A 13918-nucleotide genomic window follows, 5' to 3' on the forward strand; every position below is an offset into this window, starting at 1 on the left:
GTGTAGTGTAAACAATGTGTTATGTGTAGTGTAAACAATGTGTTATGTGTAGTGTAAACAATGTGTTATGTGTAGTGTAAACAATTGGTTATGTGTAGTGAAAACAATGTGTTATGTGTAGTGCAAACAATGTGTTATGTGTAGTGTAAACAATGTGTTATGTGTAGTGTAAACAATGTGTTATGTGTAGTGTAAACAATATGCTGATTTTAATGTAAGCAATGTATCGTGTTAAGTGTCAACATGGTGTTGATATTAGTGTAATCAAATTTTGGATGTTGGTGTAAACAAAATGTTGAAATTTGTGTAAATAATGTGTTTTTATTTGTGTAAACAATGTGTTATGTTTAGTACAAAAATGTGTTGATGTTAATGTAAACAATGTGTTGGTTTTGGTGTAAACAATGTGTTATGTGTAGTGTAAACAATATTTTGATGTTAATGTTTACAATATGTTGATGTTAGTGGAGGCAATGTTTAATGTTAGGTGTCACCATGGTGTTGATGTTAGTGTTAGCTGAGTTACCGTAAGAAAGACCATTAAATGTCCAGAGAGAAAAAAATGTTCCGGTGTCACCTGTCAAAGCCGTGGCCAGCAATTCTCACCTGTATTCACACTACCAGGGCCTCACAAGGTGCCAAACCCTCCGTTATGAACAACATACTTGTTAATTAAGGAAGTTAACGTAGGTAACGCCTGATTTTAACAGTACTGGCGATCTTTTCTATGCTTAGAAGGCATAACTTACCGGGTACGGTAAGATAAAAACAAGGGCTTAGATTCTTATCTAGCTCCGTGTAACACTATCAAACATTAGCGGCGTCGTTATTGTTTACAATGTGTTGATGTTTGTGTAAACAATGTGTTTATGTTTGTGTAAACAATGTGTTGTTGTTAATTTTAACAATGTGTTGATGTTAACAATGTGTTGATGTTTGTGTAAACAATGTGTTGATGTTTGTGTAAACAATGTGTTGATTTTTGTGTAAACAATGTGTTGATTTTTGTGTAAACAATGTGTTGTTGTTAATTTTAACAATGTGTTGATGTTAACAATGTGTTGATGTTTGTGTAAACAATGTGTTGATGTTTGTGTAAACAATGTGTTGATGTTTGTGTAAACAATGTGTTGATGTTTGTGTAAACAATGTGTTGATGTTTGTGTAAACAATGTGTTGATGTTTGTGTAAACAATGTGTTGATGTTTGTGTAAACAATGTGTTGATGTTTGTGTAAACAATGTGTTGATGTTTGTGTAAACAATGTGTTGATGTTTGTGTAAACAATGTGTTGATGTTTGTGTAAACAATGTGTTAATGTTTGTGTAAACAATGTGTTGATGTTAGTGTAAACAATGTGTTGATGTTTGTTTAAACAATGTGTTGATGTTTGTGTAAACAATTTGTTGATGTTAATGTAAACAATGTGTTGATGTTTGTGTAAACAATTTGTTGATGTTAATGTAAACAATGTGTTGATGTTAACATTGTGTTTATGTAAACAATGTGTTTATGTTTGTGTAAACAATGTGTTGATGTTTGTGTAAACAATGTGTTGATGTTAATGTAAACATTGTGTTGATTTTTGTGTAAACAATGTGTTGATGTAAATGTAAACAATGTATTATTTTAATTTGAATAATGCGTTGTAGTGGGACGAGTGATAGTGATAAAGATAGTGCCGTCGCTGGGGCTCTAACCCGCGACCCTTAATTGACTCTCCTGCACGATGCTCTACCGCTGAGCTAAAGGGAAATTCCCTACAGCTGAGACGCTTGTAAGGCAACCTAATCAACGCACATCTTTTACACTATTCCCCCATTTTTTCAAACACCAACCCAGAATCTTTGACTCCCCGCCAATGGTTATAATTATCCTACCTTGAACGGGGAGGGTCAACGGCACCAGTTTGTATTACGACGAGGAATAGTGATAAAGATAGTGTCGTCGCTGGGGCTCGATAAGTGATAAACAATAAGTGATTTTTATATATACAATGTGTTGGTGTTACTGTACATATTGAACAGAGGCTGGACATTACGGAAACTATGTTTTAAATCAGGATTTTTTGAACAGCACCTCTATTCACAAGACAGAGGAACTCTAGCTGATCTGACGTCAAAAGGAAACGACACGTGTTCATTAACACCACCTTAAACGGAGTGTGAATCGGCGAACTCGGCGACATGTCGGAACGATATGGTCAAGCCTAACACTCCGGACAGTCACGATCACTACATTTTGACAGACTAATTTTCGTCGCTTATATTAGCTGAGTTACCGTAAGAAAGACCATTAAATGTCCAGAGAGAAAAAAAATGTTCCGGTGTCACCTGTCAAAGCCGTGGCAAGCAATTCTCACCTGTATTCACACTACCAGGGCCTCACAGGGTGCCAAACCCTCCGTTATGAACAACATACTTGTTAATTAAGGAAGTTAACGTAGATAACGCCTGATTTTAACGGTACTGGCGATCTTTTCTATGTTTGGAAGACATAACTTACCGGGTACGGTAAGATAAAAACAAGGGCTTAGATTCTTATCTAGCTCCGTGTAACACTATCAAACATTAGCGGCGTTGTTATTTACCAAATAAAGCTAACAAGTATGAGAATTTATTAAAAAGTTAATGCTATGCTTATATATATATATATATATATATAAGTGTTCTTGACAAAGAAGACGTTACATTTCGCACACATGTTTCCACTGTATTAGATCTTCAGGTCTGAAGTGAAAACGTTTGTTTTGTCAATAACACAATTATATATATATAATTTACTTGCCCTTTGTCAATATATATCTTCCCTCCATCCTTGAACTTAACATGAAAAAAACCCAAGGCTTGTTATATGGAACCACGGACTTAGATCTGATCTAATTCCGTGATGGAACCAAGCAAATACTTTATCGAGATCTTGGCATTTCGAAGATGGCAAACGTACTGGCGATCTTTTCTATGTATGTAATTAAATCCTATTATTCCTGCAGTACTAGTCCGAAATAACTCGAGCTCCTTGTCATTTTTTATGCTCCACCCTATAAAAAGGAGATAATTACTTCGGACTAGGAAAGTTGTTATTTTTCAGATAAAGTCAAGAAATGCACACCAGCGTTGTTATTTACTTACCACATAAAGCTAACAACTGTAAACAAAGTTGTTATTTACTTACCTCATAAAGCTAACAACTGTAAACAAAGTTGTTATTTACTTACCACATAAAGCTAACAACTGTAAACAAAGTCGTTATTTAATTACCACATAAAGCTAACAACTGTAAACAACGCTGTTATTTACTTACCACATAAAGCTCACAACTGTAAACAACGCTGTTATTTACTTACCACATAAAGCTCACAACTGTAAACAACGCTGTTATTTACTTACCACATAAAGCTCACAACTGTAAACAACGCTGTTATTTACTTACCACATAAAGCTCACAACTGTAAACAACGCTGTTATTTACTTACCACATAAAGCTCACAACTGTAAACAAAGTTGTTATCTAATTACCACATAAAGCTCACAACTGTAAACAACGCTGTTATTTACCTAAAAGCAGCGTTATGTTCAATGTTAAAACCCATTTATAAGATATATGTTTTCAGATCAATCAGAAACAACCTAAGACTTTGCATTAATTCCTAAACAAACGCTGTGTTGTTATTTAAGGATTAACTTGAATATATTTTTCATGTTATGGAGATATAACACAAAAAAACAGAGTGTACTCTAAATAAACCGCGAAGCGAAGCGGTTTATGATGAAAGTACACTCCGTTTTTTGTGTGTTATAGCTCCATAACATAAAAAATATATTCAAGTCAATCCTTATAACTATACACAATCCCTATGGAAATCCGCTTTTATTGATGAACTCTTTTCTCTTTGAAATTATTACGCCGCTGTATCCGCCAATCAAAAGCGACGCTACAAACGGCGACGCCATTTTTTACGTTATGGGCTGATAACTTAATTTTTTAAGCCAATGAAAATGCGTGTTACAAGTAAGATTAAATTATTTACCAGTTACATTGGAGAGCCGAACAGAATTATGCGTTATGTACCAGAAGATGGTCTAATAAAGATGATTCTTCACCCAGTAATACACACTTCCCCCCTGTATAAAAGTGAAGCCGAGGCTTTTATATATGTCTTTTCGAGTATCGATACGGTTGATTGAGTAGTCACGCTTCAACTATATTTTTTTTTCAAATCACGTTATATCGAGTGTGTATATCACCAATTTGAAATCAGAGTACATGAAAGTTAATAAAAACCTGTTTGTGAGTGTCTCAACTTATCGAAGATTCTTAATTTTTTGTGGTTTTACGGAACATATTTTTCTTAATAACATGTGTATTAATAAAGAGTCAATTTCTCCAATTCTTCCGTCGGGTTAAAACAAAACTGTTTAAATTTCGTAAAATTAAATTAAATTAAACTTCTAACACTGATGCCTGTGAGATACAAGGTTGAAAAACGGACTTGTTGTCAAAGTAATAAATAATATGATAATAATTGTGTTTGCACTTTTGTACATGTATACATGGTAAGTTGATAGCAGGACATATAAATACAAAGCAACATAGGACAATAATATTCGGAGTTATATACAGTGTGAGTGAACATTTAGTCTCAATATGTTAGAGATACATTATCCTAAATTCATTAGCGCATTATCACGAAGCAAGCAATTGCAAGCCCACCTTCTTCAGTTCAAGTGACTGTTAATAAAGAGACTAGTATTCCTCATACACTGTCAGACCGAGATCGTCAGCTTGTAATATAACGGAGACGATTTGTATGTATTTTGTATTGCTATTGAGTAGGAAATCATTTCTCAAATTTTAATAAGCTAAACAATGGGAGAAGATTTTGTTTTCATCGTTTTGTCGCTTCTGGAAATCTGTTTATTCCTACTGGCTTCAATCTCCAAATTGTGGTCGCTTATTCGAAATTCAGTAATAAGTAATTAGCCGACTTAAGTCAAAACCTAATGCCAATAGACAAGATTCCTCTTTATAATTATATTTTTATATTGCAATATAGATGTATTTTACTTTTCACGTTTCGATTTAGTTGGCTAATATCACGGACTAATCGAATTCCGTGGTTTTATGAACCTCATAATAAGTTTTAGATTTTACTTGTTTCAAATCTTGTGCTATTAGAGAGAACTTGGTTTAAACAGAGACGTATATTAAATGTAATATGCGTTTCTGGTTTAAACAGAGACGTATATATTACAAAATATATATACATATGTGTATACGTCTCTGGTTTAAATTGTGATTATTTATCAAACTGTGGTGTTAGAATCCTACATTGGCACTCACTGTGAAGCATACACTGTAACGATAACTTAGAGATGGCTAAGATAATTGAGCTGTAATATACAGAGACCTAGCTATGTTTGGCTCATTTCTATTTAAAGTGTGAAAGGGATTCGATCCGTGGTGCTATGATATAACGTCACGTTCCCACAATTGGTACTCTACCCAAATTGGTACACGGTCAGAAAATGGTTCGAATAGTACTTTTAAATTAAATTAAAGCATTTTCCTCTGATGGTATAACAAGAAAGATATTTGTCAACATTTCCACCAAATAGTTTGTTTTCAGTGACATTTAAAAAAAGTACAAGATGACTTCAAAGTAAACACATCAGAAAACCAGTAAAAATGATGTACGTCGAGGAAATTTTGGAGGATAATGAAGGGGTTAATTATATATAAGCATGTTTAAATGTTGATTTCTGGTCCTAAAACAGGTAACATAAAAGAGTATAAAATTGTAGTCCAGTAGGCCTATGGTATTTATAAAAACAATATATTTTGTCGCAGTGTACGTCTCTGAGTAGTCTAGTATATGTTAACTCTACCTGCCTACTTCTGTCAAAAAATTCAAACGCCATTACATTGTACTTGTTTCTCCACTGTTTGCTGTCGACATTATTTGATTACATTTCAGAAAATAATCAGGCCGGAAACAATTTAAAATGAGGCAAGCCAGTGACTTATTTGTTAGGTCATTTAGGGACATTATCATATCTATTTTAAGAACTGGGAAACACCGGATGTTCTAATTAAGATCTCGCAACGTGGCTATGACGTCAAAGTGAGAAGGGGCCATCTTTCCAGCAGTAGGCCTACAGTAAACACTGTCAGTGTTGTTAAACAAAGTTTTTAAACTGAATCGTTTATACTTTGGACGTGCATTCGCTTGGAATTTGCAGGTATAGGTGATAGTAATATTTTGCCAATAGGCATTAATTGTTTTATAAATTCTGTGATTTGTTACAAAATCGGACCGGGGACTCTTTCATCTCCAGTCTCAGAATTGTTATTATTAGTTTACTTGGCACACAAGTCGGTAACCCTACGTTGTCACATAATGAATCAGAGTGACGATTTAAACCATTACAAATCGAGTACCGGCTATTTCCTGTCCAATGCAAATATTAAGAGAAAGAGACAGTTTCTCTCATCTTTAACAGTTTAGGGCATATTGGTACTCGTCTATATAACAATAACATAACTGGTTAGAACAATAACATTGACAATATCTGCCAGATCGGCTAAGATAGAGACCACAACACCAACACAAAATAGTTATATATCACGCTCTTCCTTTCCACAAGACGTGGAATTTACTATGGTGTTTTCACACAGACCATGTACACATGATCAAGGACCATGAAACCTTTATGATAGTATTTCTGTGAAGCAGGAGAAGAACAAAATAAGACGTGGTAGGTGGGAGTGTTCTCAACATAAACAAGCTTCACAAAAAAATGAGGTAAAATTCTTCATTACTTGCCGACCGGTATTGCCAGAAATAGCTTGTCAGCTAGGGCAAAGATACGATTTTCAGCCCCTAATTAAAGTACCCACAAAGTCTGAGGAACCTTTTACATGTGAGGTTATATTGTTTTCAAGTCTGATAACCCCAATTTCAAAGTACATATATAAGAAACTTGTAATAGGACGAGGAATAATGATAAAGATAGTGCTGTCATCACTGGGGCTCGAACCCGCGACCCTTGGCTCTCCAGCCCGATGCTCTACCACTGAGCTAAAGGTAAATTCCCTACAGCTGACGCTTGTAAGGCAACCTAATTAATCCACATCTTTTACACTATTCCCCCCTTTTGTCTAACGACAACCCAGGTTCTCTGACTCCCCGCACCTTGAACTGGGAGGGGCAACAGCACCTGTTTGTAATAGAACAAGGAATAGTAATAAAGATAGTGCCGTTGCTGGGGCTCGAACCCCCGACCCTTGGCTCTCCAGCCCGATGCTCTACAGCTGAGCTAAAGGTAAATTCCCTACAGCTGACCCTTGTAAGGCAACCTAATTAATCCATATCTTTTACACTATTCCCCCCATTTGTCTAACGACAACCCAGGTTCTTTGACTCCCCGCACCTTGAACTGGGAGGGTCAACAGCACCTGTTTGTAATAGAACAAGGAATAGTAATAAAGATAGTGCCGTTGCTGGGGCTCGAACCCGCGACCCTTGGCTCTCCAGCCCGATGCACTACAGCTAAGCTAAAGGGGAAATTCCCTACAGCTGAAGCTTGTAAGGTAACCTGATTAATCCACATCATTTACAAACTTCCGATAACTCAGGTTAGTAATTAATATTAATTAATGTTATCGCAATTAAATGGATAAATTGACCATTATATTATAATTAGATATATGAAAAGATATATCCCATGTTTTGGGTGACAGCTATGGTAATGTAAACATAAACGCGTTAGTGGGCTTGTTGAAGACTTCGGTGCCTAAAGAGTTGTCCTTCCTAATGAAGCAGTAGTGTCTAAAAAGTCCACTTGAACATCACTGATCTCTGTGGTCAATTTGATGGTTGCGTGAAATGAGTCAGTTCATTGAATCGAAGAAGGAAGAAAGATCCTCTCTGGAATGGGTCCTGATGATAAACACGTCATCAATATACCTCCACCATACTGGAGTAATTTTAGGACATGTCGATAAAGACTGGCTTCTGTATGTGTTGACAGACGTCCACAGGTGCCTTTCCCGTGATAGTGGTATTGATCATGCTGGTTTCCTTTAGTGTTAGCAGCCAATGTTATATTATCTAAATATAAAAAAAAAATGTATTTTTAAAACGCAGCCAATAAATTATATGAGTTAAAACTTGTATATTGACCAAATTATTAGGGGTCGGAAATGTCGTTAATCAATGAGTATTATTCTATAATAAGTTGAATTACCACCTTTTGAACAACTAGGCCCACATATATTCATTTGCAATGTTAAAGCATTGAGCTGTTTTTGTATGGCATTCATGATCTATTTGAATGACACAGCTTTGCAAGCAAACAACATAATGCGCACTAGCTTTTGGCACATCACTTTATACGTGAAGCAGTCAATACTTCTCCTGTGTTGACTCAACAATTCAATATTTCTATGAATTTTTCAGCTGTCTGGGGCACTTTGATTTTGGAACTAGCGACTGCAGGGTAACCATACAGTAAGAGGCCATCATGATGGAGGAATCTTCAGATGAATCAGCAGAGATTATCACCAAGGAGGAAGCTGAACTGGCTTCTAGAATGCAGGAAGATCCACAGACTCCTGGTAAGCAGATATCGTAGCATGTGTAGATTGACATACAGCATATATATATTAGAAATACAGTACATCTGAGAGCTTTCAAATGTTATATGTGATTTAGGTTTCAGCATTGTAAAATTTTGATATTCGTAAGTTTTCTGCTATTTTTGTCAGGAATTTAGTGTGTCAATGATACGTGTATTACATTTCAGATTCTGCTGTCTCCAAAACAGACATGACATTGCAGTCACCACCAGGGGGAGCTAATATTGGGGTCAGTCCCCCTGCACCTTTGCCAGCATTTATGAATGTTGGTTCTAATGATTCAACACAAACCCCACAGGTAAGAGTCAGTGTAGAATAATGTTTCTCTATTCATTCTTTCTGCAAAAATCAAGTCAGATTGATGCTAGTAAATTAGATGCTTTTCAGGTTAAAACTACATTATTTTTTTTTATATACAAACCCTTGCAACTATTTTGAGATCACAAGTCATAATGTAAGGTCACAAGGTTTTGTAATTGTGTTAGTTGAAATAAACTAAATGGAATACTTTGTAATTCAATCGGGATGTTTTTTTTGCAGTTGGGTCAATAGCTAAACAAAGTCTTGGGGCGAATATTTATAAAGAAACTGAAAACTGTTTATTTATGCCAACTCATGGGTGGGCTATTTGTTTTAACAAGACATTGATACTGCTAATAAGGCCATAATAAATTAATTGCTAGATTCTCATCCAAATTCTTTTCAAAATTGGGGCGGGGGGGGCGAATTTTATTTTTTATTTCTTATTTTTCCTAAAATTTGAAATGGTTGCAAATGTGTTAGAATAGTGCAATAAAGGCGCATGTTCAGTGTACATTTATCTTTATTTTTTGTTAATAACAACTTTGACTATGCAGTATACACATTGAACACCATTTCACTGTTCAGTCAACATATATATCTGTACTAACTTTTGGTATGAATACACACCACATTACTTTTTCACTAGACTGGCCACCGTCTCTAGAATATTAAATAATTAAGAAAAAACTAACTCTAATAATTTTGATCACTTGGATGTCTGATTCTAAGTTCTAAACTAGGGGGAGATAAGCTAGTAGTAAAATGCAGTCGAGAAATTCTTCATAAAAACTTAGGGGCTGGTGGCCAGTCTACTTTTTCACATATCGTCCTCTTTTAGTTACAGTGACCTTGCCATTGTTGCTTTAGAAAATCCCGACATTAAAATTGTAAATGCGTCGGATTTCGCACTGGCAGTTGCCGACTGCTCTTCTGTATCAGCATCAATATTAAATTCTAAATAAGCTCCGAGGTACGACACCACTTCCCCCACCGTACATGCGCCATCACACTGGGTCAGTTCCACTTTCGATTTACCGGCCGACACAACGGCCCTGTTACCACACTCGACGGGCGCAGATTTGTCAATTGTTCCTTCGGCTAATTCAGTAAAGACTTGCATTAATGTTTTAGTATCGGCTACTGAACACCCATACCAATCTTTAAGAACGGCAAGTTGCCGTTTCAGCTTTAGAATTACAAAAACCATACTTGCAGACGACGAGTTTTCTACAACCGGAAATTGATAATATAAAACTAATTTTTGAAGCGGAAAACGAGAAAAAAATCCGGATTTCGTATTTTCGTTTTTTTTTCGCAAATAAAAAAAATTGGGGCGGGGCCTCAAAGAGGGGGCGGGCGGGGATGAGAATCTAGCAAATAATTTATTATGGCCTAAGGCAAATTAAAGCTGTGAGGTCCTTAATGGCAGTTTCCAACAACGAAATGTTTTCCGACTTTATTTTACACTGATGATGATAATCACAATAACTGGCCACAATGAAAGTGGCGTTTCCTAATTTATGACCACTTATATAAGTGCGCATGTTGGATATTTGGTTGGTTTGTCAAGTTTCAAGAAAGGGACCTATAAAATCCTTGACAACATTGCGAATTAATAACTTTTGGTCATAAAAAGCAATATTACCTGAAATTTACACACTGTACTACAAATATTAGCCAAGTTTCATGAGAGAAAACTAGCACCGAAAATCAAAGGAAATTACCTATGACCCAACAAAAGGCAGTGTTTTCAAATGATCTTACATAAGAGTTAATTAAGTTTGGATACAACCAGAACAACATAAAGTTATTTTAGAAACACTGATTTAAAAAAAAACCAAGACTTTTCTTCAGGTTGATAAATATAGACATGTATTGTATATGTCACCAGGGTCACAATAAATCGAAGACGATAGGGTTCAAATATGGTTGATTCATGATTCAGATATAAAAACCTACAAAGAAGAAACAAACAAGATTACAACACTGAAACACGGTAGGAGACACTGTAGTCTAATGGTAGAACGCCAGGCTTGTGACCGAAGGGTTGCAGGTTTGAGTTGCAGCACGGCACTGTGTTGTATCTTTGTGCAAGATACTTTACTCTGCTTATTCCAGTCTACTCAGCTGTAAATGAGTATGTTGTTGGGCAGTGCTAGAATTGTAGAATGCTAGCTGTTAGCGCCGAAATGACAGCACCGGCTGTATGCTCCCCAGGGAGTTGAGAAAGATATTGGCTGGTTGCAAAGGCCCTATAACCACGGATAATAATTTGTGAACCACTTTAAGACGACCTACAAACTAGGTTGTGATAAAGCGGTATATAAGAACTTCAAATTATTACTATTATTAAAAAAATGAAAACAGACCAGATAACAACTAACACACCAAATTGATTCACGCCCTCATTCTAACATCCAAGCACGCATACATGTACTTACTAGGCCTCCCAGCGGCAGTATCTGTACTAGAACTTCGCAGGTGTACCAGAATCTAATGCAGCTATAAATGAGACGTGCTCTCGTGAGCATGGTCCAATCATTAACATTTACTTAATTACTTAATTATTACCATGATAATTACATTCAGTTTGTGACTTAAAAAAACTTTGATGTGCAGCCATATAAGGTCGAGTTAAGGACTGCCTGAATAGGTAAATAAACCAATATTCAAATTACAACATGGTATTGTATACCCATGCATTAATCTAAAAATAAAACAAAGCAGTCACATTATTCGTGGAAAAAAACAAAATTCTTGACTAAAATTATTTGTACAATGTTATGAGTGGCTCAGCTGAACCTGGAGATAAATCTCAGGATTGAACACAAATGTGTCACCATCACTGTGTCCTTCAATACAACAATATTACAAAATGATTCAACTTTTGGTATCCAAAGAATCCTTCCCTGGTACCAGGTATGATAAGATGCCACCTACATACACACCCTAATGTCTTGCAACAGGTGTCCAGTCATTACGCTGAACCTGGGTAGTATTTCACCCCTTCTAGCATATTTGCACAGGAACACTACACATAAAATCAAATCTTCAACTAGCTATACTTAAAATGATACAGTTACAAAATTACACAAATACTTCATCAGTATCAGGTCCTCTCATCGCAAGTTGTAAGGTTACCCAATTTCCATATCTATCCGGAGGTTTACAGGTTCTCACCGGTCGAACATTCCATACCAGACTTTCTAGAAGTTCCCTGAAACCCTGGGTACTGGGTTCAGAATTATCATCCTTCCCAGAAGAGATTGAAATGATTGTTCTGTTTATATCAGTGTCTGGAGACCTTGGGCTGCTCGGTATATTACGGCCCTGAAAGTTTTCCCTTTGAGTAAAGGACCCGATACGGATCTATAAACATCTACATATATATACGTCTACACGTACACTGGTAACATAGGTTACATATACAGGTTCATATAGCACAGCCAGTGAACTGTTTATGTGTTATATTACGATGACTGTTATTATTTGTATTCTTTCTGTCTCTCATCAGAAAAAAAGGACCAATATTTAGCTCACCTAGCCCACAGGGCAAAGTGAGCTTATGCCGTAGTGTGGCATCAGTTGTCTGTCTTTTCAGTTTTTCATATAACTGATTTCTTCTATATAACCAATAGGAATAGGGAGATGATATTTTGCCAGTAGCATGCTGAGATGGAGGGCTACCAAGTATAAAATCAGTGACTTTGACCCCCTTTTAATGTCACAGGGGTCAAAGATATTAAAATCTTTAAAGAAATATCTCTCAATACTCAAAAGGACTAGGGCAATGATATTTGGCCAGTTGCATGCTGGAATGAAGAGATATCAAATTTGTTCAAATGAATGACCTTGACCTACTTTCAGGGTCACTGGGGTCTTATTTGTATAAACCTTTGAATGGTCTCTTAGTAATAACCAAAAGACCCAGGTTGATGATATTTAGATAGCTGCATGCTTAGATGAAGTGCTATACATATTCATCCTGTTCAACTGAATACATGTCCTCTGTTAGAATTTCAAGGTCACACAAGCCAATTAGTTGAAGTCTTTCAACAGATTTTTCAAAGGACCAGGAGTCATAGGTAAAGATATTTTTTGCCAGAAGCTATACTTAGTCTATTTAAATATATCTGACCTAAGTCCACTTTTAAGGTAACACGTGTTAAATTAATACAAGGTAAGTGATGCAAGCCCATTGGGCCTCTTGTATATGTATACTTAGTTGTAAAAAATAATCAAATAAGATAACAATAAAATCAACAAGTTGATTTGGTTATGCTGTAGGCTAGTGTGCATGTATAAAATAACTTAAAATTGACAAACAAAAATCACTGAGTAAATCTGCAGTAGATTTAGAATGTAATAAACTAAGATCTGTCGGTGTTTCTTGATTAAATTGATACCCAATTATCAGCTTTAAGATTGTTTTCTTAATTCTTGTATTTTCAGACAGGAATATCTAGTATTGCAAGTGGAACACCACAACAGTAAGTAGAATGTAGGTTAAGCTTTGAATATGGATTTTAATATGATATGTGAATTATGCTTTATTATAAGATTGGCTTCATTATGCCTGCCCTTCAAATAAAGGGAGAATTGTATAAGTAAAGGTTCTTTGTTCTTCTAAAAATATCTTGTCAGGGCTATAACTTTAAAAAATGTTTAAAGATATCAAAATGAAACTGTCTTGTGACCTTTAATACTGGTGAGATGGAAATATACTGGCATAAAGGATCAGAAACAGAGTTTTACATATACACATATATAATGGTGTAACTTGACACAAACAGTATAAGGATGTAACTTGACACATACAGTATAAGGGTGTTATACTGTACATGTCAAGTTACACCCCACTTATACTGTACGTGTCAAGTTACACCCTTATACTATACGTGTCAAGTTACACCCTTATACTATACGTGTCAAGTTACACCCTTATACTGTACGTGTCAAGTTACACCCTTATACT

The 13918-nt window shown here is 35.7% G+C and overlaps 1 protein-coding gene across 1 annotated transcript in view; it reads left to right on the forward strand.

Moving 5' to 3' along the window:
* Positions 1-6108: 6108 nt before the first annotated feature.
* LOC110454952 (protein PRRC1-like) overlaps positions 6109-13918 on the forward strand; it is a 31515-nt gene continuing 23705 nt past the window's right edge. The window contains exons 1-4 of the mRNA XM_021504783.1: positions 6109-6242; positions 8462-8619; positions 8808-8938; positions 13396-13433. Coding sequence (XP_021360458.1) covers positions 8526-8619; positions 8808-8938; positions 13396-13433 — 263 coding nt within the window. The 5' untranslated portion in view covers positions 6109-6242; positions 8462-8525. The remainder of the gene's footprint in view (positions 6243-8461; positions 8620-8807; positions 8939-13395; positions 13434-13918) is intronic.

The sequence above is a fragment of the Mizuhopecten yessoensis genome, unplaced genomic scaffold (assembly GCF_002113885.1).
Source record: "Mizuhopecten yessoensis strain PY_sf001 unplaced genomic scaffold, ASM211388v2 scaffold8123, whole genome shotgun sequence".
Classification (NCBI taxonomy): Eukaryota; Metazoa; Mollusca; class Bivalvia; order Pectinida; family Pectinidae; genus Mizuhopecten; species Mizuhopecten yessoensis.